The sequence below is a fragment of the Myotis lucifugus genome, unplaced genomic scaffold (assembly GCF_000147115.1).
Source record: "Myotis lucifugus unplaced genomic scaffold, Myoluc2.0 scaffold_126, whole genome shotgun sequence".
In the NCBI taxonomy this organism is placed as follows: Eukaryota; Metazoa; Chordata; class Mammalia; order Chiroptera; family Vespertilionidae; genus Myotis; species Myotis lucifugus.
The window spans coordinates 3,092,434-3,118,566 of NW_005871174.1; the positions used below are offsets into that span (position 1 = coordinate 3,092,434).

Sequence of the window (26,133 nt, forward strand, 5' to 3'; positions counted from 1 at the left end):
GTCCAGCATAACCATGCTGTGTACACTACCTACCCTTCAGTCACTTAGGAGCCATCTTGGTTTCAGATTGATTATCACAGTATCACTGTGCTTGTGTTCAAGTAATCCGTATTTTACTTAAGAATGGTCCCAAAATGGCAAGAGTAGTGATTCTGGCAATCCGGATATGCCAAAGAGAAGCCATAAAGCACTTCCTTTAAGTGAAAAAGTGAGCACAGTATAGTAAGCTATCTTGAGAGACCACATTCACATAATTTTTATTACAGTACTAGAGGCCTGGTGCATGAAATTCATGCACGGGTAGGGTCCCTAGGCCTGGCCAGCAATCAGGGCCGATCTGTGGGGTGACCGGCAGGGCAATCAGGGGGCCCCTGCTGGCACCTGTGTTGGAGGTGACCAGCAGGGTGATCAGGAGAGTGGCATTGGCCCACTCGCTGGCCGGCACCACCCCCGACTGCCGCCGCCGGTTGCCTCCCTCTGTGGTGCGACTGGTGGGGTGATGGGGGGACCCCCACTGGCACCCGCCTTGGCTGGCCTGGGGCCTGTGGACTGGGGGAAGCTCCTGCATTGAGTGTCTGCCCCCTGGTGGTCAGTGCACGTCATAGTGAACGGTTGTTCCACCAGTCATTCTGCCATTCAGTCCATTTGCATATTAGGCTTTTATTATATAGGACAGTGTTATACTTATTCTATTTTACTGTTATTGTTAATCTCTTACAATGTCTAATTTATAAGTTAAACTTTATCACAGATATGCATGGATAGGAAAAAAACAGTATACTTAGGGATCAGTACTGTTCACAGTTGCAGACATCCACTGGAGGGCTTGGACAGCACCCTGTGGGTAGAGGGGAACTACTGTACTCATTTTCAAAGCAAAGGAGTGAAGTGCATGGTCCAGATGGGGTCCAGGAAGTGTTTTGTGACTCACCACAATGCCAAAGCATGGAGCTCTTACACTTCCTTTCTAGTTTCTTCAATTCTCCCCATGCAGCCTTTTACCTCCAGGCCTTTGCTACGAAGCCTCCTCCTCACCCTCACTGTGGCAATAACTCTGCAGATGACTTTGTACATAAAAAAAACCTCCAAAGTTTGCCAAAATAAATGGGAAACAAGAACTACTTTTAATGATAAGCCAATAAAGAAAATGTGGAATATTCCTCATTTGCCAAATGGGCATAAAACTGCCTCCTATAAAATCTCTTCTCTGTTACATCTGATTGTAATAGCATCATGTCAAGATAAGCTGTTATCATTATTCCTATCATCATGTTGCAGAGAAAAAAAGAAAAAGAAAGTACAAATGTAAGGGAACTTTTTAAAAGAGATGAAAAATAAGCAGGGAGACTCAGAGAACAATAAATGAAAGCAGAAGCACAGAATTCGAACTCTATTTTCTGAGTCTCCCTCCTGTTTTCTTCCTGCTCTGATTCTGACCTCGATAAGTCTCTAAAGCTCAAGGGCTCTGCCAGAATTCCCCGCTGTCCCAACTCCACCCCAAAGGGCATCAGGTCTTTTGGTTTTCCTTCCTCTCCTCTGCTACTTCTGATACTCCATTTAACCACACCAGCCCTGTGCAAAGCAGAAAGCAACTGCAACCAGTTAAAAGATCTAGCAATTGGGGCACTAGGGCTCCCCCTTCTGTTCTTGGGGTGCAGGTACCTGGAGCTCTGAATTTCCAGAAAAAACTCCAGACAAAATTGACCTGCAGGAGCTTCCCTTCAAGAGTGCTATTTAGAGTAGTGTTTTTAAAGTATTTTTAAAATTGATTTTTAGAGAGAGGAAGGGAGGGAGGAAGGGAGTGAGGGAGGGAGAGAGAGAGAGAGAGAGAGAGAGAGAGAAACATTGATTTGTTGTTCCACTTATTTTTTTAAAAATATATTTTATTGATTTTTTACAGAGAGGAAGGGAGAGGGACAGAGAGCTAGAAACATCGATGAGAGAGAAACATCGATCAGCTGCCTCCTGCACACTCCCCACTGGGGATGTGCCCGAAACCCAGGTACATGCCCTTGACTGGAATAGAACCTGGGACCCTTCAGTCCGCAGGCCGACGCTCTATCCACTGAGCCAAACCAGTTAGGGCTGTTGTTCCACTTATCTATGCATTCATTGGTTGCTTCCAGAGATCAAACCTGCAACCTCAGTGCATGGGGGCAACGCCCTAACCAACTGAGCAACCAGGTCAGGGCTTATACTTGAGTCAAGTTTTAATGTACCTAAGAATCACCTGTTCAGATGCAGATTTTGACCCTGTAGGTTAAGGTGAGGCCAATATAGTGCAGGTTTTCCAAACTCCCAGGTGCTGCTCTGGCTGCTGGTCCTTGAGCCGTACAGTTGGAGTAACTCTGTATCAGAAGGGCTCCCAGGGAACATCCAGGGATGTATTTGGTGATTACAACCCTTTCACCAGAAAGTGGCAGTCTTTGTAGTCTTTAAATATATTTTTTTATCTGATGGGAAAGGCCTGTGTTTTCTTCAGGACTAAGGAAAAAAATATTCTATTACTTATGCATTATATGGTGACACCAGTGTTTATTCTTTGTAAAGAAACAACTACAGAGTTAAAAAAAGACAATGCCCAACAACACAGACATATAGGTTTTAAATCTCAAAAGTCACAATCACTATTATTAAAGCTTCTGCCTCAAATTCAATCTTTTTTTCTTATTCATCATATGTGAGCCATGATAAGATTGTTTTAATAATCTCCAATTTGTAGCCTCAAGCAAGTAATTCCCAAAGATGTACATTATACAATTGGGGAATGCTTCCTTAACTTTTATTTCTCTCTCTTTTTTAATTAATTAATTCATTTATTCAAAAATTAAATTGTGTCCAATCTACCCAAAGAAAGCTGTTAAAAAGATAAAACTGTGTTTCTACTTGATGCCTGGCACTGTTTTAAGTGCTGGATATAAGAGTAAATGAAATGGGCCAAGTCCTTGTTCTGGTGAAGTTTACATCCCAGAGAAGGGAGAGAGACAACAAACAAATATAATGGAATATCTATTGAAAGTGTTATGGAGAATAAGAAATCAGGTAATGGGCAGGAGGAAATGAGAGAGTGGAAGTTGGGGGTTGCTATTTTGTATCAGGTGGTTGGGTAGGCCTCACAGATTAGATTATTGGAGTGAAGGAAGGAACCATGCATATATCTGAGAGAGAAATAATGCAGGAAGAGAGCAGGGCAAGTGGGAAGGCCCTGAAACTGGAGGGTTTCTGGAGGGGAGTCAGCACTGGAGAGAGCCCCGAGAGTTGCCTTAGAGGAGTCCTGGGCCTGGAGGGAGCCATGGCATGGAGGTCCTGTCTAGTGCACAGTGGAGTGACACGGTAGATTTGATCTGACTTTCAGATTTCCAATTTTTTTGCGAGGAGGCCAAGGGTAGAAGCAGGGGCCAGTGAGGGGCTCATTGTTGATGCAGGTGAGACAGTGGAGATGTTCAGAGCTCAGCGAACAGTTTTGATTATCTTCATTTAGCCTTTCTTCAGCTTCCTAGGAGTTTCTTTTCCCTCTGCACTAACTAATTTTTCTGTGGAGGTGAAACAAAACCCCTTAATAAGAGAAAAATCACTAAGTATTTATTTGACGGCCCAAAGGTGCCTGGTATAATGTTGACAACAGAGAGATAAAATGAGAAACAATGACAAGAAAATAATCTGAGGTTTGTAGTTATCTGTAGTCAAATTGATACCATTATAATTTTTTTAAATAATGTATTTTTATTGATTTCAGAGAGGAGAGAAGAGGGAGAGAGAGATAGAAACATCAATGATGAGAATCATTCACTGGCTGCCTCCTGCACAGCCCCTACTGGGGATTGAGCTTGCAACCTGGGCATGTGCCTTGACTGGGAATTGAACTGTGACCTCCTGGGTCATAGGTCAATGCTCAACCACTGAGCCACACTGAGCAATACCATGTAATTTAACCTAGTTATTAATAATTGGAAAGGAGCAAAGGGAAGGTCAAATATTATAGGCATTCTTTTGTGCAGCTTTGCCAGGAAACTGTTCCAGGGGTGGGCATGAATGGAGTGTTTGTGTGAACTAATATAAATTCAAAGTAAACATCATTACATAAAAGGGTACGGTCTTTTTTTTTTTTTAGTTTTATTCATTTCAAACGGGCCGGATCCGTAGTTTGCCCACGGCTGGTTTAGACACATGCCCAGTAAAGTCTGGGTGAAATAGGAAAGGAACTTGTCTGTCAGTCACACCTGGGAACAGGTCCTTGGCCAGAGTAGGAGTGGCCACGGCAAGCACCGGAAGATTTAAGATATTTAATCTACTAAACAAAGGCGTTTGCTCTGGCTTCCCTGCATTCACCCGCATGGCTCACAGCCATGTGGACCCCACACAATGGACTGATGGACTGCAACTAGCCTAATGCTGCATCGGGCCCAGCTCCATCATGGACAGGAAACTTTGGACACTGGCTTCGCTTCTAGCATTGCTGAGTCCCTGGACTGGATTAAGGGAAGTTGTATTTTGGAAACCCAGAGATGTAATTCCATGCTAATAAAAATCACCCATCCTCCTGTGGGAGTCTCAGAAAATTATTTTTTCTCAAGATATCATCAGGACCCAACCACTAGCACCCAGTGGGGAAGGGTATCCCTCAGTTTCACCAATAACAAAATGATGTAAAAATATAGTCCAAACATACAAGGCACGGCGCTCTCTAAATGGTAGCTATAGTTAATATTATCAATATGATTATCAGTTACTGTCAGCTGGGGGCCCCTTGCTCCTCAGAGGCCTATGTATAATTGGCTTTTACCCATGTTGGTTCCATGGCCTGTGGAAGACCAAGTCCCCCTCCCAGATCCCTGTAGCTACCTGGACACCTGACATATTCAGACTCCTGTTTCCTAGATCTACATGTGCTGCTTCTGTGCTTCACATCGTTTCAAAGGTATTGTTTAGAGTTTTCCAAAGAAACAGGTACAAATTTTGTTTGTGAGAAATTTAGACTTCATTGAAGAGCTCATAGGGAAAGCTAAAGAGGTGTTTGTCACAGAAAAGTAAAACAAAACTTTTACATCACTGAAGGTATCAGCATTCTTTAAATAATTTTCTACAATTGTGCAGCGCCCCCTGGACTCCAGGTTACCTCAGTACCTTTCTATCTTGAGGGATCTTCATCTCCTTCTTTCTCTCTTTCCCTTCCTTTCAGGAGAAAAATCAACCAGCTAACCATCACCAACAAAATCCATGCCTGGCCTCATGCAGAGCCAGGTCCCTGCTCCTCTCAATCCTGCGCTCCCCTCAGGCAGGGTGAGAGGATTAGATGGAGCCCCCCAGGCCACAGCACCTCAAACATTTCTAAAGTGTTCTCCCCAAGAGGGATATGGCCCATGAGAGTTTTTAAAGACCATTCTGGCTTAGGCACTCGTTTTCCTGGATGGCTTCAAAAGCCACTCCAGCTCATCTCTATTTCTTCTCCTCTAAATTCAAAGTCAGATGGTCAAATCTCAGAGGGAAGGCAGGGGAGGTTGAGGGGAAGGACTTGTATGCATGCATATAAGCCTAACCAATGGACACAGACACTAGGGGGGTGAGGGCATGAGGGGGTGTGGGGGTGGGAGGCAATGGCGGGGGTAAGAACACATATGTAATACCTTAATCAATAAAGAAAATAAATTTAAAACATGAAATCAAAGTATCTTATTTTAAAGAGGTAAATTTGAGAACCTCTTATCAGAATAACAACCTTTTCTTTTATGTGCGCCATGCTCTTATAAGTTTCCCACGAATTTAGAAATTTGTGACACTTCTAATGAAAATCACCTTTCAAAGAAAAAAAATGACTCTTCTGTTCTTTTTTCTTGTGATGTCATTTCTATTCTTTAATGTTACTATTTTCCCTTTAACTAATTGGGCATAGCTTAGGTTTCAAGTTTTTCCCAAATCCCACAGCTCCTAGAATCCTACTTTGATCCCAGTTTTCTTGAATAATCTCCTATTGTGATTATTTCAAGAGGTTTGGCTGTGGCTTACTTGAAAATTCCAATGAAGGCCCTGCTTAAATTGAGACAGTCTTTGATCTCCTTTCTTTAGTCCTTACTACTCACCTATTCTTTTTTGTCTTCCATATGAATAAACTCCTCTGCCTTTTTCTATTCTCCTCCAAAAAGGCTAGGGAGCAGTTTAAAAAAATATATTATTAGAATGCATATTTTACTACACAGCTGTTTTCATTGAGAGAATTATGCTAAGCGAAATAAGCCAGCCAGAGAAAGGTAAGTATCACATGATCTCACTCATTTGTGGAATATAATGAACAACATAAACTGATGAACAAAAACAGACACAGAAGCATCGAACAGACCGTCAAACCTCAGAGGGAAAGCATGAGAGGGTGGTGGTGGTGGTGGTGGTGGTGGTGTGTGTTTGTGTGTGTGTGTGTGGGGGGGCGGGGATAAGAGATCAACCAAAGGACTTGTATGCATGCATATGAGCATAACCAAAGGACACAGACAGTAAGGGGGTGAGGGCCTGTGCTGGGGGGCGAGGGACGGGCTGGGAGAGGTCAATGGGGGGAAAAGGAGACATATATAATACTTTCAACAATAAAGAAGTAAAAAAAAAGTAATGGGATGTTTCTGAGTAATGATTCTTTAGGGTCACAAAGGTAGAAAAAATAAAAAAAATCAATTTTGTAATATAATGCTAGAATTGGTTCCTAAAAGATAATAATTTTAAAAATAAAAAATATAATGAATGATACATTTTAGCCAAAATCAAATGTTCATATTATAAAAGTATTAAGAGTATTTAAAAAACCAATCATTATAAGCAACTGACAAGTTTTTAAACAGAAACTTTTCTCCTTAGCTGGTTTTGCCCAGTGGATAGAGCGTTGGCCTGTGGGCTGACAGGTCCCAGGTTCAATTCCAGTCGAGGGCATGTGCCCAGGTTGGGGGCTCGCTCCCCAGTAGGGGAGCATGCAGGAGGCAGCCGATCCATGATTCTCTCTCATCATTGATGTTTCTATCTCTCTCTCCCTCTCCCTTCCTCTCTGAAATCAATAAAAACAATTTTTTTAAAAAAATAAATAAATAAAAAGAAATTTTCACCCTAGTTGGTTTGGTCAGTGGGTAGGCTTACTGAAGGTTTCAATTCCGGTTGGGGCACATGCCGGGGTTGCGGGCTTGATCCCCTGTGGGGGACATGCAGGAGGCAGCCGATTAATGATTCTCACTTATCATTGATGTTTCTATCTCTCTCTCCCTTTCCCTTCCTCTCTAAAATCAATAAAATAGTATAAAATAAATAAAGAAAAAGAAAATTTTCAGGGAGCATTTTGTCTTTTTCAGCCAAGAATAAATAAATGAATTTTTTGTGTGTCATGATTTATCCTAAATGCCTTTATATCACATACATGTTTTATCTCCACATGGATGAGCTGTCACAGATTATAGCAATATGTCACACATTGTAGATGACTTACTATGCAGGGGATAAAGTCAAAATATTAAAATGTAAGAGTCTCAGAATATGTTAACATTTTCTGCCACTTTTGCTTTGAATTATATAAATTTTTACTGGCATTCACCTTTAATCCTGCATAATAACAATCGTGTAGAAGCCGTAGTTAAATGGTTAAATGATTGAGCTTTGAAGTTAGATGGCCTGGATTGAAATCCCAGTTCTGCTTTTTACTGGCTGCATGCCCCTTAGGTAAGTTATTAAATATCTCCGTGCCTCAGCTTCTACATCTGTAAAATTGACATAAAGTTTAAAGTGCACATAGTGATTAGAACAGCATCGAGGTCAGAGTAACAGTTTAACAAATATTAATCCCTGTTAATTATGGCCTTTCTCCTGTGTGTGTGGCCCCTGCTTGAGCACTGTTAGTTTCCTACCCCCATAGTCAGCCTTCCTCTTTCATGTTGGCAGAACCCATCTTATGACAGGGTTCAAACATGTCTGATGTGCATTTTCCCAAGCCTCCCTCCTACTGGGGTACCACTATGTGACCCTGACTCCAGCCAATAATCCAAGGGGTAGTTTGCTAGCAGTGGGCAGATGGAGGAGAAGGAGGTGGTTCTGTTGGGATCCTTTATAGCTGGGGTGGGGACTGTCTGCCCCCATCTCCCCCCTCTCCCCCCTCTCCCCTACTAAGGCCAGTGAAATCATTTGGTCTGGCCCAGCCAAGGCAACCACAGGTGGGACTCCAAAATTCAATAAATATAGGGGCTTTTAAAAAAATAGCAACATAGATTTATATTAAGTGAATTATATTAAGTGAATGATGTTATCAATATCCAAATGGCCCTTGGCAGAAAAAAGGTTCCCCACTCCTGCTTTATGGAAAAGATAATGGAGGATTAACCCTATGAAAATTTAGGGTTCTGGTACCTCAATGAATTTTCTTGGGTTTAATGGTCTGGGACATATTAGTTTGTCCTTTCAAAATGAAAGCTATTTCACTTTTCATTCCCTTAGATCAGTGTTTCTCAACCTTGGCTGCACATTAGAATCACCTGGGAATCTTTTTAAAATCCTGATTTCTGGGCCTCATCCTCCCAAAATTCTGTTTCTTTGTTATGGGGTGGGGCCACAACATTAGTAACAAAGAAACAGGTGATTCTAATGTGCAGCCAAGGTTGAGAACCACTGCCTTAGTTCATGGCTTTGGCTAGGGTCACTCACACAGGTACATTCGATGGGAACATGGCTGGGTATGGAGAACTAATGGCTCCCGTGTCTGGCACCTCAGGTGAGTGGCTTAAATAGCTGAGATCTGGCGGCATTTTGCTCTATAGCAAGATAATCAGATGATTTCTTATATGGTACCTGGATTCTAAAAGGAAAGCAGAACTTGCTAGGTCTCTTGATTGTGGTTTTTGGATGGGCTGGAATGAATTATTGCTCATTTAAATAACAATAGAATAAGGGGTCTTAAGAAAAATTAATATCCAATCAGATTTCAGGAAAAGATTAGATTTAGAGGATGAGGAATCCCATATTTACTTTGACAGTTCGGTTAAAATAATTAATTTTTGAATCTTATAGAATCTTTTTGAGATTTTGTGAATGCTTCCTCTAATACTATTTAAAAATAAGTAGTTTTCATAAGGTTAGCCTAACTTATACTTACAATTATTATTTTTTAACTTTATTGTTGAAAGTATTACTTATGTCCCCCTTTTTTCCCCATTGACCCCTTCTAGCCCACCCCTAGGCCTTTACCACACTATTGTCTGTGTCCAGGGGTTATGCATATATGTATATAAATTCTTAGGTTAATCTCTTCCCACCCCCACCCTCCCTCTGAGATGCAACAGTCTATTCCAGGCTTCTCTGTCTCTATACTCTATCAGTATCACATGATTTTATTCATATGTGGAATCTAATGAACAAAATAAACTAATGCACAAAATATATCCAGACATATAATTATTTTTCTAATTGTGACAAATTAGCAAGGTTAGCTAGAATCCTAGGTTAGTGGTGGAAAGGCCCCCGGAATTATATATTTTGCCCCAACTCCACTGTCTTTATTTTTATTTTATTTTTTTGTGACAAATCTGGCCCAGAGAAGTTAGTCAACTTGTCGGAGGTCAAGATACATCAGTGAGAGAGTAGATACTTATATCTCCATTCCCTAGTGCTTTTACCAGGTGCATATATGAAAGTTGTGCTTATTATGAATGAACTTGTAATTCTCATGAACTTTTGGCTGGACAATCACACTGCTGTGGGAAAAAATGTGTTGCTGGAATAATCAATGGAAAATATTTTTTAGTAAAATCAATAATGAGCAATACCACACTTAAAATGCTCAGCTGACAGTGTTCTATTTGTGAATATGATGGCATACATCCTTAACATAAATTTTAAGTTGAAGTGTTGGATAAAGTTTTATACTTTTCCAAATAAAATCTGGCTTGCTTGTTCCGGTGTTTATAAACCATAGCAGCTGATTGTAGCACAGATAAAAGAATTTGAGACGTGAAGGCGTCTTGAAGATAACCGCCCTATTTTCTCATTTAACTGAAGAAAACAGAGGCCCAAAGAGTGGCTCTTTGTCTCAGTTAACAATACCACATATTTAAAATGAGGTGTTTTCCAGTGGTGGTTGCTTTGGTGCTTTTTCAAATCTTCCCTTTAACAAGCAAAAGCAGGGCACTTCCAGGCCAAGCAGAAAATTCTGAATCTATCAACTTTATTTCCCATTCTAGTTGAGTTCAGGTAAGACTTTCCGTAACAAATTCTGCTCCTTTCATAAAACAAAACACTGGGGAACGGGGGAAGGCGCGGAGTGTTTAAACTGAGAAGCAACAAAGAGACAAAGAGCCGCTCCCAGGGCCCGCCCCTCACTCCCGCCAATAGCAACAGGCGCCGGCGCCCGTTTTCCCGAGTCCGGCCAATGGGCTGCGCCGGCTGCGGGCCGACGGAAGGGGCGGGGCGGGGCGGGGCGGGGCGGCGGTTGCCAGAGAAGCCACCGGCTGGTTGCTATCTCTGCTTTGGTCCCTCTGCGCCTCAACGGGCACAATCCCACCGCCAGCGGTTCTAGGGGCTCGCCTGCTTCCGCTTAGGTCCCTGCCTTCCTTCCTAGCTTTCACCTCCTGCACTGCCCGCTGCGACCCGCCCCCTCCCAGCCGACCGGGGGCTGGAGAGCACAGGTACTCTGGCTCGGTCTCCCCAACATTCGCGGAGCAACCCTCGGGGACCCCTTTCATAGCGGGGCGGCGGGCTGACGTCACGGCGACGTGATGACGCAGCGGCGGGAGTGCAGGCGCGCTTGTGGGGGAGGGAAGCTTGAGTTTGCTAGGCGGGTGGGCGACTGTTCGGGCTGGGGGTCTGGGGTCTGGAGCCAAGGGCACTGGTGGTTCCCGGAAGTGGAAGGCCCTCGCGTTCACCCAGGGCTAGACCTCCGCCCCCCCGGGCCCACGCCCTCCGCTCCCCGAGACTGGCTGCCTGTGCTGGGAGAAGGGCCGGGAGGCTCGTCCTAGGAGGGATGCAGTCCCCTGGGACAGCGGAGCGGCCTTCAGAACGAAGCCCTGACCCGGGCGGCGGGGCACGGCGGGATTTCTTCACGGAACAGTGCTCTGAGCCTTGCGGCTGACTTTTAAGCGCCCGCTTTATGACGTAGCAGACCGTACATGCGTAGTAGGCCCTGGGCGCTGTGCGTGAGAAATGCTCCTGGAAGCCTCGGGACACAATCCCTTCTCCAGGGTCCTATGTTCCAGGCGCTAGGAAACCCCTCCAGGTGTGTGGCCTTGGGCAGGTGGTGTCCTCTGCTGTGGAATGGGGACAGCAGCCCCTCTGGAGTGGCTGTAACACAGGAGATTCAACCAGGGCCAGGTTTCGGGTGCAGGTGCTTAGTAGGTGGTGCTGCTTGTTGACTGAGAAACCAGAGGTGGCTGGTGCTGGGAATCAGGTCTATTGAGGAGACAGTTTCCCTAGATCAGTGGTTCTCAACCTTGACTGCACATTAGAATCACCTGGGAAACTTTTTAAAAATCCTAATTTCTGGGCCCCATCCTCCGGAAATTCTGTTTCTTTGTTACTAATGTTGTGACCCCACCCCATAACAAACAGAATTTCCGGAGGGTGAGGCCCAGAAACCAGGATTTTAAAAAGTTCCCCAGGTGATCTAATGTGCAGCCAAGGTTGAGAACCACTGCCCTATAGCCTCATGCATAGTAAGGCTTCAGGTGGTTTTGAATGAAGTGCTTGGAGTAGTGTGAAGCACCACTGGGTTCATTGTGGTGAAAGGAACACACCGCAGAGGCCTGTTTGCTTTTAAAATTGGTTTGGTTCCCTTCTGCTTGTAATAAAAATGCCATGGTCATGTTTGTAATTCTTTAACATCTAGGTGTCCATTTTTTCCCCCTCTCTCTTTTGATTTAGCAGTTGACGTGTATTAATGTGGTTTTTGTATCCTAAACACCCAAAGGTATGAGAAAATGGCTTTATTTATATTATTATTAATCATTGTGCTTGGTCTGTACAAATGATGAAACTTAAAAGTCTGGGTATAGCAATGAATTTGACATAACATCTACCCACTGAGCACAATTCTGTTGGAAGTCAATAATTGTTTTCCCCGGGGCTCTGGTTTAGTAGTCAGTTTATGACGACGTTGAAGATGATTTGTAATAGTTCTGCAAAGAATAGGTTTCAAAAACTGTTTTAAAGATAGAGTTGGTTCTATACAGATGATTCAGGCCTGCAAGTAATTTTAGGAATCATTATTGATTGACTTGGGATGATAATTAAAAAAAAAGATGAAAACATTTAAAGGGAAGACTGGGGGGAAAGCAGCCCCAACAGAATGAGCCAACGAGGTCCTAAATAAAACAAACACAAGTGCTTCAACTTAGTTTTGTTCGAACCTCACCACAGCTTTGGCTGGCAAAGGTTAGTCTCATTTTATAAAAGGAAAAAACCAGGCACATTGTGGCTCAGGATTGCCCATGTCAGGTGGCTCACAAGGACAAAAAAACTGATGAATCTTGCTCAATATTCTTTCATTTTAATATGCTGCATCTGGGTCATCAAGGAATGGTTAAATTTATTCTGCCCTGTACTCTGTTTGAAAAGGAAGAAATAATACTTTTAAAAAATTTTCTTCAGTCTGGTCTAAGTTAATTTTGATACTTAAAGGGATAAGCTATCATTTTCTGAAACGTGGAGCAATTGATTCAGATAGTTATGGGTAAATGAGGTGTTACATTTGATCACTTCTTTCTGTACTGATCTCTTGCTATTCTGGCATTCTAATTCTAATTCCTTTGCTGTTCTTCATGTTTTTTATCACCAGTGGAAACAACTTTTGATTTCTTCAAAAATTTTTATAGAGAAAGAATGTTGAAATTTCATCTCTCTGAGACCCTAATAACCAGTTTCACTGCTTCTGTTCTCCTCCCTTCCATATGCCTAGTTCCATTCTCCAAAATACCACTGGATTTGCCTTTTAAAGATGCACTTCTGATCTGTCATTCCCCTGCTTAAACTTATTTGATAGTTTGTTATAACCTTTAGGAAAAAATTCAAGCTCTTGAGTTTGGCATGCAGTTACTGTTTTCAGTGTGTCCAGTCTCATCTTTTGCCACTTGCCCTTGCAGTTCATGTTCCCTCATGATTCCTTGCTTTTGTTGGTGCTTTACCCTCTACCTGGAATGACTTTTGCTGTTCTGTTTTGCCACCCTCAAACTTGTTTGCAGGACTCAGCTGGGTTCCACCTCCTCCGGGAAGTCTCCCAGGATCCTGCCAGTTGGTGTTAGGTATCCTCCTACATGCTTTCATGGCATCCCATGAGTTCCCTGCCACAGCCTTTAGCACACTAGAGTTTAGTGGTCTGCTCACTGCCTGCACTCTCTTTAGATTGTATTCTCTGCCTTCCAGGAGCCCAGTCTTATTCATCCTTCATTTCCTTGTACAGAACATATTTTATTTTTTAATATGAACAGAATTTATGATACTAGTGTTATTAAAACCTGACTGGATTAAGGCAAGTTTTTGTTATTTTCTGCTGTATAGAGTCTTATATTTTTTAATATTTTAGTATCTTATGGCTTTGGTTGAAAACTGAGTTCTATCACTTCCTTATTTGTATCTTGGGCAAGCTATTTAACTTTTGTAAGACTTGTGTTTTTTTTTTTCATCTGTAGCTTTTGGATATTAATAGCAACCTGATTAGGATTTATGTGAGGTGATGTGTATAAGGTCAGTCAGTGCTCCATTAATAAATGACAGAAGTTGTCCTCATGTTGAAGAAATGGAAAAAGCTTTCTGTTTATCTGGCAAAGGATGCTGACTGTACTTGGTATTAGACAATGTCCTGAACAATTTTTGGCCAGTATTCTAGTGGATAATTGGGTTTTATATGGGGCTCCTTTCTTTTCAAAAGTGTCCCCATTTGAGTCTAAATTATTTGATCACCCTAACATATATTAGATCCTAAACTATGTCCTTCAGTGTGTTAGGTAATTTTTTAGGGCAGAAGGTGATGGATATGATATTTGTTACTACAGATTTAGTAGCAAGTTAAAAGAAAACAAAAATATGAGCATTTATGGAGTAATTAAATTCTAAACTGCATGATTCTCAAATATTATTAAATGTTTAGGATTCTTGGTGGTTTGGAGCAATCAGGGATATTTTGGGAAGGAGGAGGGACGGGCCTTGAAGTAATCAGTATTTATAAATCAGTCTCTCCTGATGTCAACTTTTTCCTATATTATCAAATCTGCAACCCTTTTATATTTAAATTCCTTTATTTATTGGACAGAGGAGTTAGGTAATTATTTACAGTCATGTTCCACATAATGAAATTTCAGTCAACATTGGACCCCATAGACAATGATGGTCCCATCCTATCTAATAAAAGAGTAATATGCAAATTGACCATCACTCCAACACACAAGATGGCCACCCCCATGTGGACACAAGATGGCCTGCAGGAGAGGGCAGTTGGGGTGGACCAGACCTGCAGGGGAGGGCAGTTGGGGGCAACCAGGCTGGCAAAGGAGGGCAGTTAGGGGTGACCAGGGTGGCAGGGGAGGGCAGTTGGGGGCGACCAGGCTGGCAGGGGAGGGCAGTTAGGGGTGACTAGGCCGGCATGGGAGGGCAGTTAGGGGCGACCAGGTCGGCAGGGGAGAGCAGTTAGGGGTGACCAGGCCAGCAGGGGAGGGCAGTTAGAGGCAACCAGGTCTGCAGGGGAGAGCAGTTAGGGCAATTGGGCCATTAGGGGAGCAGTTAGGCGTCGATCAGGTTGGCAGGGGAGTGGTTAGGGGCAATCAGGCAGGCAGGTGAGTGGTTGGGAGCCAGCAGTCCTGGATTGTGAGAGGGATGTCCGACTGCCCATTTAGGCCTGATCCCGGGCAGTCAGACATCCCTCGAGGGGTCCCAAATTGGAGAGGGTGCAGGCTGGGCTGAGGGACACCTTCTTCCCCCACCCCCCACCCCCCCGCACGAATTTCATGCACCGAGCCTCTAGTAAGATTAAAATGGAGCTGAAAATTTTCTGTCATCTAGTGATGTTATAGCCATCCTAACGTTGGAGCACAACACATTACGTGTTTGTGATGATGATGCCGGTGAAACGAACCTGCTGTGCTGTCAGTCACATAAAAGTATAGCACATACAGTGTTGTACAATACATAATATGTGATAATAAATGACTGTGTTACTGGTTTATATATTCACTGTACTACAATTTTTATTGTTATTTTAGAGTGTACTCTTTCTACTTATAAAAAAATTTGCTGTAAAACAGTATGCCATGTTATGCCGGCAGGAACCTCATATATCTATTTACCATGTTTCTTGACTATATCATTTCTCTTGTGTCTGGCATAATCTCATGTTGTTTTGTACAGTAACATGCTATACAAGTTTGTAGCCTAAGAGCAATGGACTATACCGTATAGCCTAGATGTGTAGTAGGCTATACCATCTAGGTTTGTGAAGTGCACTCTATGATGTTCACACGACAATAAAATTACCTGACGCATTTCTCAGAATGTATCCCCATCGAGTGGTGTATGAAATTCTCTGTATCAGAAATTTTTTTTCCTATTTATAATAGCTTTTACTCATAAGATCAATTTTCTACTTTTGGTTATTTTTTACTTTTTGCCTATTTTCAAATTTCTTATACGTACATTTTTTTTTTCATCATGGAGTCTAAAAAGCCTTACAATTACTTCTCTCGTAAACTTTTGACTAGTGTCTAGAATAGTGAGAGAAAGGAGAAGCTTTCCTATATCTATTTTGTCTTCCTTGCTGAATATTTCATAGTGAATTTTCTGTAGAAGCTTTGTGTGCCTTTGTTTGAAGCCAATGGGAGCTAATTTTCCAAGAATTAATGTTTGGCAAAAAATTATGCAAGATTAATATGCTTTTTCATTAGAGAGATTAGTTTTAAATACATTTTTGTCTGCAGACGGTTAGTTTAGAACAATCTAGGTGCTAAGAAAGGTCTCATGGACTGTGATCTTGCTTTTCTCTGACCATGGCCAGCATCACAGTCCCTGAACAGCCATCCCTCAAATGTTTGTTACTGGCCAAAATGGAACATAGTTTAGTGAGTGTAGCTGGATCAGCATAAACCCATGACCACTCCTGGAAAAAACTTTAAGAACATGCCTTTTTGGTAGAGGACTGGTAAAGTCATTACTGTATAGGAAATTTAATTCTTTAAACATTAAAAATATTTTAAAATTGCTAATCTTTAGGGATTTGATCATTAAGTATATATGCAAAATATGTGTCTGTTTAACCACAAACAAGTTGTTCAAAAGTATTATTTATACATTTGTCAATTGGCAGTATATTCTACATAATTGAAATTATTTTCTTTTGAAACATCTGCTTTTCATACAAGAATACATTTGGTCCACTATAATGATAGCATTTTTAATGAAGGTAGGGCTTTTTATGCTAAAGAAAATTACTACATTGTTATTCAGCACACATATGCTTTTGGTTATAGTATTGTCACAACACAAAAATAGTGGAGTGCCTTGGAACCTCTGAACAATTTTTATCCTGGAAAATACTTCTAGATTGTAAGACTGTGATTGTTGATATTTCAGTGGAAATATCTGAGTTTGATTTATATTTTTCATGTTTTGAGGAATCAGTAATGAAGATAACCATTTTAATGTTGGGCTAAAAGTCATTCTAAAGTCCCTATTTTTTTACAATGTTTTAATTTTATTTGTTTACCCTTTAAAATAAAACACAATTACTTTTATAGGTGATGAAGCAGAAAAATGTTGTATGATTTTATCTTGTGATAAAACTTTTAGAAAAATTGTATAAGTAGCTGTCAGTAGCCAACAAAACCAAGTAAGAACTCATTAAAAATACAATACCAAACTGAATCTTATAAAATATTTCCTACAAATTGAAGATCCCTAACCCCTCACATTGATTTTAAAAATTTTATTCCAAATATAGGAACCATTTTTCTTTTAATGATCCCCCAAAAGATGAATCAAAGGGTGACTGATGAATCAAAGGATGAGTAAAGTTTTTATTCATCCTATTCATTAATTGCTTTAAGCCTTGAGTCCTCTCCTTCAATTATTGCTTAACTTGTACAAGGCTTATTGGTGCTGAGAATTCAAATATAAATAAGACATTCTTTCTTGAGATTCTGGTGTACAGAGAAGCAAATATTTAAACAAATTAATGACTGAAAGATATAGTTCCTCTCTGAGTGGAGTAGCTATTGCAGCTGAACAAAGCAGTAGATGATAAAATTCTCTTGATTGCAGTGACTTATCTAGAGCATACTCTTTTTCATCCTTAAGTTGGTTTATTTAATTTTGTGTATGTGTATGTTTTTTAATTCTTCTAAACTATAGATCAAATATTGTTACTCCCTAATAATGGATGTTGCATGTTGGCAGCATTCAAGTAGATCAGCTTAGACTATCTGTAGGTTTATTCAGCAGTTCCATTTGGACATGAGTTTCTGGTATTTCCAAAATACGAGTATGCTTTTCATTGGTCTGTATCCTAAATATTTGCTTCTCTGATACATATAGAATCTTCACACAAAAGTAGATACATTTTTTACAGACACTTTGGAAGGTTTATGAATTGTTAATAAAATATTGTGAATAACTCTCAACCTGTAATCTTCTATTTACCTAAGGTATTGAAAATTCTTTTTTTTTTTTTTAAATATATTTTATTGATTTTTTACAGAGAGGAAGGGAGAGGGATAGAGAGTTAGAAACATCAACCAGCTGCCTCCTGCACACCTCCTACCGGGGATGTGCCCCTACCGGGGATGTGCCCGCAACCGGAATCGAACCTGGGGAACCCTCAGTCCGCAGCCCTCGCTCTATCCACTGAGCCAAACCGGTTTGGCTGAAAATTCTTAAACATATGTATTTTATAACACAAATATATAAAAATAAATTACAAAGAGCTAACTATCTCTGAAGAAATGCAGAAAGTCTTAAATATAATATTTGATTTTGTATAAACTGAAGTCAAGACACATTACTATATATTAGAGTTGTGAAAACAGCCTTAATGATTGCTGAAATACTAACACATTACTTAAACTGGAACCATTTTAAAGGAATTAATAAATATTCACATTTAAAAAATGACATCTCCAAGTTTGGGTGAAAAAATTAGATTAGTAAAATTTAGAAGGAATGACGTCTCTCTAATCATTATCACCAAAAACTATCCTAGATTGAGCTTGGAAATAGGAGTAAGTGAGTTTAATTTTGAAAGGTCTACTTTGAAAGAAATGACTTACCTTTTTTATGTAGCTATTATTGTCAAATACTTTCAAAAATATGTTAAATTTTACTGGTCTATGCATAATTAATATACATTTCTTATTGGATGGATCCAATGAAACAGCACTATCATTAACCCATGGTGTTTTTTTTTATAAATATGTTTTTTATAAATACAAATATGCTCTAAAGATATTTTTTTTGGAGTTTCATTAATGTGTGGTAAACTGTGTGGTATGTAACCCATGTTTTTTATATCCGTTTTCTAGTCTGACTGGATTAAGATATTACAATACTTCAAGAAATCGATTTATAAAAGTTTCTACGTCCTGTGATCATATATAGAAAATAGTGGACCTTTTGGAAACTGTGTATGGATATTGACAATTGTTGAATGGTTGTGCTGTGCAATTTTGATACTATTTTAAATTAGTATCACAATTAGTAGCAGTTAAAATCCCTATTTGTTGAGTTTTGACTGTGAAATATTTTTTTACACATCTTTAGATTTTTATTATAGGGTAATGACATAAAAAGAATCTAATGAAATGATAAGTTTAATAACGAAATTATTTCTTAACTTTCAGCTTATGTGGAGAAGTTGTTGTGGAAGCCATCTATAAATTCATTGACCAAACTTATGGAGAAGCCTGCAAATGATGGAAGTCATTCAGAACTGATTTCCCACTTTAAAAGTAGATCAGAAAAAGAACATTTACCACAGCACATCAGTGAAAGTCATCTCAGCTGGTATTCGTAACAATAGGGGATATCTAATTTTCTGATTTCAGTGTTTCATGTTTTGCCTATATTGTAAATTATTTGAATTAAATACAGCATTCTTCCTAGAATATCTTCTTCAAATCTAGTAGTTAACATTTATTTAATCTTATTACAATATACTCATTTAGCAGAATTTGGCTAGTTTTTTTGGAATCTCATTGAATAAAATTAAAAGCGAAAACCTTATTTATTAAGAATTTATAAGGTATAAAGTGTTTTAACTTAGGTAAATGAAGATATAAATTCTGAAATACTGGAAATGTAGTTCATGAGCACCAATTTGCTGTCACTTGCTATATTGTTATTCAACAAATACCTGCCATATTTTGCTTTTTTAGGATGAGGCATATACTCATTATTTATATGACATCTTGCTCCCCTAAATGACAATCTTAACATACCATTGTTAGTATGGATGGTATGGTCCAGCTTCTAGTTTAGCTTGTTTTAAATGAAAATATTCAGTCATGTGTAATCATTCTTGACTTTCTGCCCATGGTTTTTAATAATGGGCAATTGTCATTCATGGCCAGCATGTTCTTAGGCCCATCACTTTAAGCCATCGGTGCTTAAGAACACAATCTACTTTTTGACACAGTCTCTAAGATGCCATCAAATGCTGATGAGCCATTATATATGTTCCGTAAAGAAAGAGAAAAGCTGCCAATTAAAGAAAGACATGGGATTTTATTTATAAATATTGAAAAAGCTCCTTAGTTATGCATAGATTTTTATTCCAAATAACTGTGCTTTTATAAAAATGTACGTATAATAAATGAGTTAAGGTATTCTCAAAATTTCTCTGTACTTAAGTCCAACTCTTCTAAGTCACTTTTTGACTCAAGAGTTGTCCTTGTTGCCCTAACCAGTTTGGCTCAGTGGATAGAGCATCAGCCTGTGGACTGAAAGGTCTCAGGTTCGATTCCGGTCAAGGGCATGTACCTTGGTTGCGGGCACATCCCCAGTGGGAGGTGTGCAGGAGGCATCTGATCGATGTTTCTAACTCTTTATTCCTCTCCCTTCCTCTCTGTAAAAAAATCAATAAAATATATATTTAAAAAAAAAGAGTTGTCCTTGCTTTTAAGATTATTGGTGATAATGGCATTTTTTAGGAGCATCTCTAACTAAAATAAAATTTCTTGCTGCTAGACTCTAAATTACAATATGCAGCAAGCTTACATTGAAGTCTTGCTTCTGTAATGTTGCTAAACATTCCTTGTTCACCAGCTCCCTCAGCCCTTTTCTATGACCCATCATTCCTAGAGGTTAAAAAAGTGCTGCACCCCATCTCTGGGATATTCGGCAAAGCATTAGACACTTAATCTATAAGCATGAGGCACGTACAGGATAGACAGCTAAAGACTTCCTCCTGAGTGACAAAGATTGTAAAAAGCATCCTGATTTCAGGGTATAACAATGTGACCTCCCCCACCAAAAAATTTAGACTGATACACAGTAGTGTTTAGGTAAAACATAATGAAGAAGGCAAATACTATCAGTTTTGTCCTGAATGATAATTATGATAAAGCCAAATGTGAAGGATTTTTAGATATATGGAGAGCTTTAGTTTTTTGTTTTCCACTTGTTTAGATTATTCATTCTCCTCAGGAAATTTTTGTTTGAAGATTAGTAAGTTTCAAGAAAGGGTTTGGGCATAAGGTCTAGAAAGAGAAATATTTTGGGTTTGAAATAAAGGAAAAGGAAGGGAAGAAAAAAAAGACAAACACTCCCACAAATTGTTTTACAAACCAGAAAAGGGGTATTGAATAATGATCAAATGGCACAGTGAAAACACTGCTGTTGGTGCTCTTTATGTTTTATATATCTTATCATTTAAAAAGCTGTCTTTCTGTTTATAGTAAATGTAGAAAAAATATTGGAGTATTGAAAAGTTCATTACATTTTCAGTGATAATTTACTGTTATACTTTGCAGAGCAATTTATGGAACTGTAATATTTAGGTAAGCTATGTTATATATGCATAAAAATAGACCTCATTTATGTGACAGATTTAACTTAAATTTTGTTTGTGCATATCTAATTAGTCTGAAGGAGGACATCCTAAATGAAAAGACTAAGTTGGAAGCAACATTTAAGGAAGCTGAGTTGGCAGCCTATTCTGTAGAATCACTTTTACCATGTAAGGACACCATTGAAGAAATTAGTTTTGAAAATGTGAGTACTTGACTTGTGAACATCTAATAAAATGAAAAGTTAGCATCATATTCAGATTGCACTAACTGAGGTCTCATACCTTAAAGTAGTTATGCTCATATACTGGTATTTGACATTAAAAAAATGCAGGCTTACCAGTGTTCTTTATTCCACAATTCTTTTCCTCAAAGATAGTCTCAGGCATGCACTTGATAAGAGGCTAAGCTAGAAACTGTTTACCTTGGTGCTTGATTCACCTGGAGTTGAATTAGAGAGTCAGCTTTTCTCAAGAGTGAGTTTAAAACGAAAATATTCTGAAAGATGAAATATATCTATTTTCTGTAATGTTTTGTAGAATAGAAATCTCTAAAATTTCAGTGCACTAAAGTTTGGGTTAGGGACACAAAATAGATTGTAAACTATTGGTTTTATCAAAATAAATGCCAGAAATATTTTATAGTTTCAGCTCTTATTTTGCTTTCATTTTACTTAATGTACTATGTAATAGAGTCTATTACTCTTAATAAACTTGGCAGTATTTACTATTACTATGTACAAAAGAATGATTTTGTTACTAAGAAAAATGTATTCTTTGATAACCGTAATATATTTTAGAGTGTCTTAATACTATGTCTTAACTATGTATGTGGTTCTTATATTTTGTCGGGCTAATCTTTCTGCATCCAATATGAAGAAGAACTTTTAAACAGAAGGAAATATTAACAAAAGAATTAGATACTTTTAAACATGTGAAACGAACTTTAGAACACCTTCTTAGACAGAATACCAACAAGTAAGGCAGGTTAATCACTAATTTAATAGTGATATGTCTCACTTAAGGCTATATTATTTTTCAAACTGTAGAAATTTAAATGTTGGTATATTTGAGATGGAAGTTTTGAATTTTTGTTTGAAATGGCAATCATTAAACCCTTTTAATGTTTCATAAATAGTTCTACGTGAGAGCAGCATATTTTTGTAGAAATCTATTTTCATTATCTATCTCAAAAACTTTGTTATAATGGTATAATTCATTTCAGCCAATTATAATAAAATACTCAGAATTTAAGCTCTGTGTACATTACATTTATACATTCATGTATTTTTATGGTACCAGTTTTGTTGTGATATAATTCACATTCCATACAATTCACCCAATTAAAATATACAACTCAGTGACTTTTAGTATATTCACAGAATTGTGTAGCTATCACCACAATCAATTTTAGAGCATCTCATCACTACAGAAATAAACTCATGCCCTTTAGAAGCTCACCTCCCAGCCCTCCTTAGCCTATGATATACATTCTGTTTCTATGTATTTGTTGATTCTGGATAGTTCATACAAATGGAATCATTTAATATGTGGTTTTTCATAACTGCCTTCTTTCATTTAATAGTGTTTTCAAGTTTCATCCATGTTGGAGCATGTATCAGTACTTATACCATTTTTATTTATCCATTCCTCAGTTGATGGCCATTTGAGTTGCTTCTACTTTTTGGCTGTCATGAATAAAGCTGCTGTGAACATTCACTTATAAATTGTGTGCACCCAGAGAAATGAAAACGTGTACCAAGCAATTCCACTGTGTGACCTTATAGAGCATATGGAAGGGTTTCATGAAAGTTCATGAACTCTCTGAAATTGTGTATACAGTTTGCATTACAGGTTACAAGCATATGTGCTTGTAGGTGCAAGAAATACACAGCCTTTTCACATTCTCAAGCAGGAATATAATGCTCAAATGGATAAACATTATTCTTTGTTCTCATTTCAGATGTCTACATAGGATTCTGTTACTGATTTACCATAATTAAAAATAATTCTTATTGGTAAAATTAGGTTGTTTATACTTTTTCCCTATTTATTAATAGCACTGTTAGCTTCCTCTGCATACAAGATTTTTTAGTGATTTTTATTTCATTGGCTTGTGTTATTTGATCTACTTCTCCACAATCTTTAACTTTACTTTTTACTTTCTAAGACATTATTTAGAGATTAATTTAGTAAATTAATTAATTTAATGAATTGTGGACAAAACATCATTTGGAACACTTAGGCAAAAATTCTTCTGATTTTAACATTTTAAAAAATCTGTACTGTGCATTGTAGTTGTTCATATTAATTTCTTAATTGATGCTTATTCCACTTTCTACTTTTTATATGGAGAAATGTAATTTGTGAACACTGATTATAGCATTTTTTTCACAGATAGGTGACAGTTTATCCAGCATATTAGAGGATCTAACTGATAATGAAAGTGAAAATACTGTAAGTCTTTTTACACTTGTGTCTATTCTCCTGACATTTTTGTTTGTATGCTGCTCCGCTTTATAAAATTAACTAATGTTAAGTTATGATATTCCTAACTCTAACATTATATTTGCTGAAGGATCTTAAGAAGAAGGTACTTGAAAAGGAGACCTATATCCAAGAACTTTTATGTTTGTTTCAGAATGAAAAGGTAAGCAGATTTTGAGCTTAATTCATTTATTTTCTTAATATTGACTCCTTTCCCTTCTTTCCATCCTGGCTCTCACATCCTCAGAAATAGACACAAAAAGGTTTTTAGATTATTTGGGTATTTTACATAGCAATAGCCTATCTTAATTTTTAAAAGTTTTTTTCTGTTAGATTTTCATGGTGTTCTGTCGGGGTACTTGGCTTAAATCACTGTATGTTAGGAACTGTATATAAATTTGTATTATAGAGCATTTTAGACATACCCATAATTTTACTTAAGAGCATAGATGGGAATTTTTAAAAAGAGATAATTAAATAAAAGGAGGGAGGAGAAAACATCCCAGATAGCTGTGCATAAAATACATATGTAATGGGGTGTGGGTATCATGGTTTATGTAAAGTGTTACTTTGCTTTTTATCAGTTTTTTAGTTAATGTTTAAATAACGGTAAAGTTAAAGATTGTGGAGAAGTAGATCAAATAACACATTTTTTCTTCTCTGTTTTAGGAAAATGCTTTGAAAGCTAGCCGTTTTTCACAATCAGTTAAAGTAGTTCATGAACGACTACAGCTCCAAATACATAAAAAGGAAGCAGAAAATGATAAATTAAAAGAATACATAAAGGTTATAAATATTAATCCTTTTTTATAGTTTGTGATTAAATTAATGATCTATAAAGCCTTTCCTTAATTCTGGAATTTGGTGGTTTTGAAAGAATTCAACTTAAGTGTTGCTATGGGAAATGTATATTTGAGGCAAATCTGAATCTTAAGATTTCTGGGCTGCCTAAAGACTTGCCTTCAAGCCCTAATATTAAAATGCTATCTCTTTTTAGTACCACTCTAGGAAGGGTTTGTAGAGCTTGAATTACTTAAAAATCCTTTTCCATTATGTAGTTAATTTATGTTTATTGTGAATTATTTGTAACATTAAAGAGAAAATTAAAATAACTCAAAAACTGAAACAGTTGTTTACATTTTGGTATATAGTATTCCAGTCTTTACTGGGAGGGAGGGGAGCACATCTATGCATACATACATACTCTCACACATATTTAGTAAGCATTCAATAAATGTTTATTATTTTTGTGTTCATTAATGGTAATAACTTTAAAATCGGTTATCCTAGATTTGGTGTTTAGATAATCAAGTGATCTCCTTGTTATGTAGTTTAGCAGTATAAATAAGAGACATTTTTTGGTTTAAACTGGATGGTTTAAATATTGTTTAGGAAGCCTCACAGTCACTTGCTATAAGAAGTTGAGGTTGCTGTGATACAACACTAGCTATCTGGATTTGCTGCCATTATTTTTGCCAAAGGAAAATAAGTAGTATTCTCACTTTCAGAAGAGAAGTGTACAAACCCCTACTGAGGGTGAGGACTTCTGGGTTAAATTAGTTTGCTTTTGCACTCCTGAATCTTAGCAGACATCTGCAATCTGTGGCACATGTTTCAAGAGGACACTTGGCGTGTTCCTTTTTTTTCCTTCAATGAGCTTTTGCCCATGAAAGGCACATTAACAGGCTTATAGGGGGTGGAAAACTTTGTCCTCTGTCCCCCTACCTATGCTTTTAAGCACTTTCCCCCATAGATGCCCTGTGTCCTCTGCATCAGTGTCTTGGGGCACTGCCTATCAATTAAGAGTTGCTTTTGCATTGCTCATGATGGTAAATACAAGGGACTACATGTGATTTAATATCTCAAGTAATCATCTACTATAACTTACCTTACTTACACAATTTTTAATTATGTCCTCAAACAGCAGTTGGGGAAGTTTTTGAAATTATTTTCTTCAATTCAGAAACGAACTATTAAGTGATTTTAAGAAGTTAACAGTTACTTTTTATATTCCTGATCATTTGAGGAAAAAATGGAAGGCCAAACTCCTAAGATTTTGCAAGGACAGCCTCCTGTCCAATATTTGAAGTTCAATTTACTTTTTAAAAATTAAACTGTTTATAAATGATTAAAAGAAGTTGCATTTGGTTACTGATTTTTCTACATTCCATCTTCCACACACTTTTGGAATTTAAGGCATTAAGAAGTAATTGCAGGTCAGAATTCATTTCTTTGATTTAGGTTTAACAAGTTCTTATTTTAGAGTAACAACTCTAAATGAACTCAGTTTGGCAACATAAATCTCAGGTTTTTTTAGTATTGTTGACGCAATTCATTATATTGGACCTTTTAATAATATAAGTTACATTATAATTCTCTGAGAAATACCCCAAAGATTCTTTGAACTAATTTTTTTCTAGATCTTTATTAGAATATTTTCACATTTTGGAAGAGACAGAGAATAATTATCTTTATAATATGCAGTGTTAATAGTTCTTTGGAATTGTGAAAAGGCAAATAGTTGATTTTAAATATGTGTCTATTTATTTGGCAAATGACTGTGAGGGTTATTTTTTCTGAAACTAAAAGTAATTCAATAGTTTCGTTATACTCCTAGTGCTTAAGTGTGGGATTTGATACATCTAGTGAGAAAGTTTTGA

At 38.1% G+C, this 26,133-nt stretch overlaps 1 protein-coding gene across 6 annotated transcripts in view; it reads left to right on the top strand.

The window, feature by feature from the left end:
* Nucleotides 1–10,462: 10,462 nt before the first annotated feature.
* Nucleotides 10,463–26,133, top strand: part of ODF2L (outer dense fiber of sperm tails 2 like) — a 39,274-nt gene continuing 23,603 nt past the window's right edge. For 4 of the 6 annotated variants that reach the window (XM_006093929.3, XM_014460160.2, XM_014460162.2 and 1 more), the window contains exons 1-6: nt 10,463–10,637; nt 18,822–18,984; nt 21,063–21,192; nt 23,384–23,443; nt 23,565–23,636; nt 24,143–24,259. In XM_006093929.3, the coding sequence (XP_006093991.1) occupies nt 18,875–18,984; nt 21,063–21,192; nt 23,384–23,443; nt 23,565–23,636; nt 24,143–24,259 (489 nt within the window). In that variant the 5' untranslated portion in view covers nt 10,463–10,637; nt 18,822–18,874. Of the gene's footprint in view, nt 10,638–10,787; nt 11,225–18,821; nt 18,985–21,062; nt 21,193–23,383; nt 23,444–23,564; nt 23,637–24,142; nt 24,260–26,133 lie in introns of those variants that run through there. The other 2 variants (XM_014460159.2, XM_023758242.1) reach the window with 2 other exon arrangements.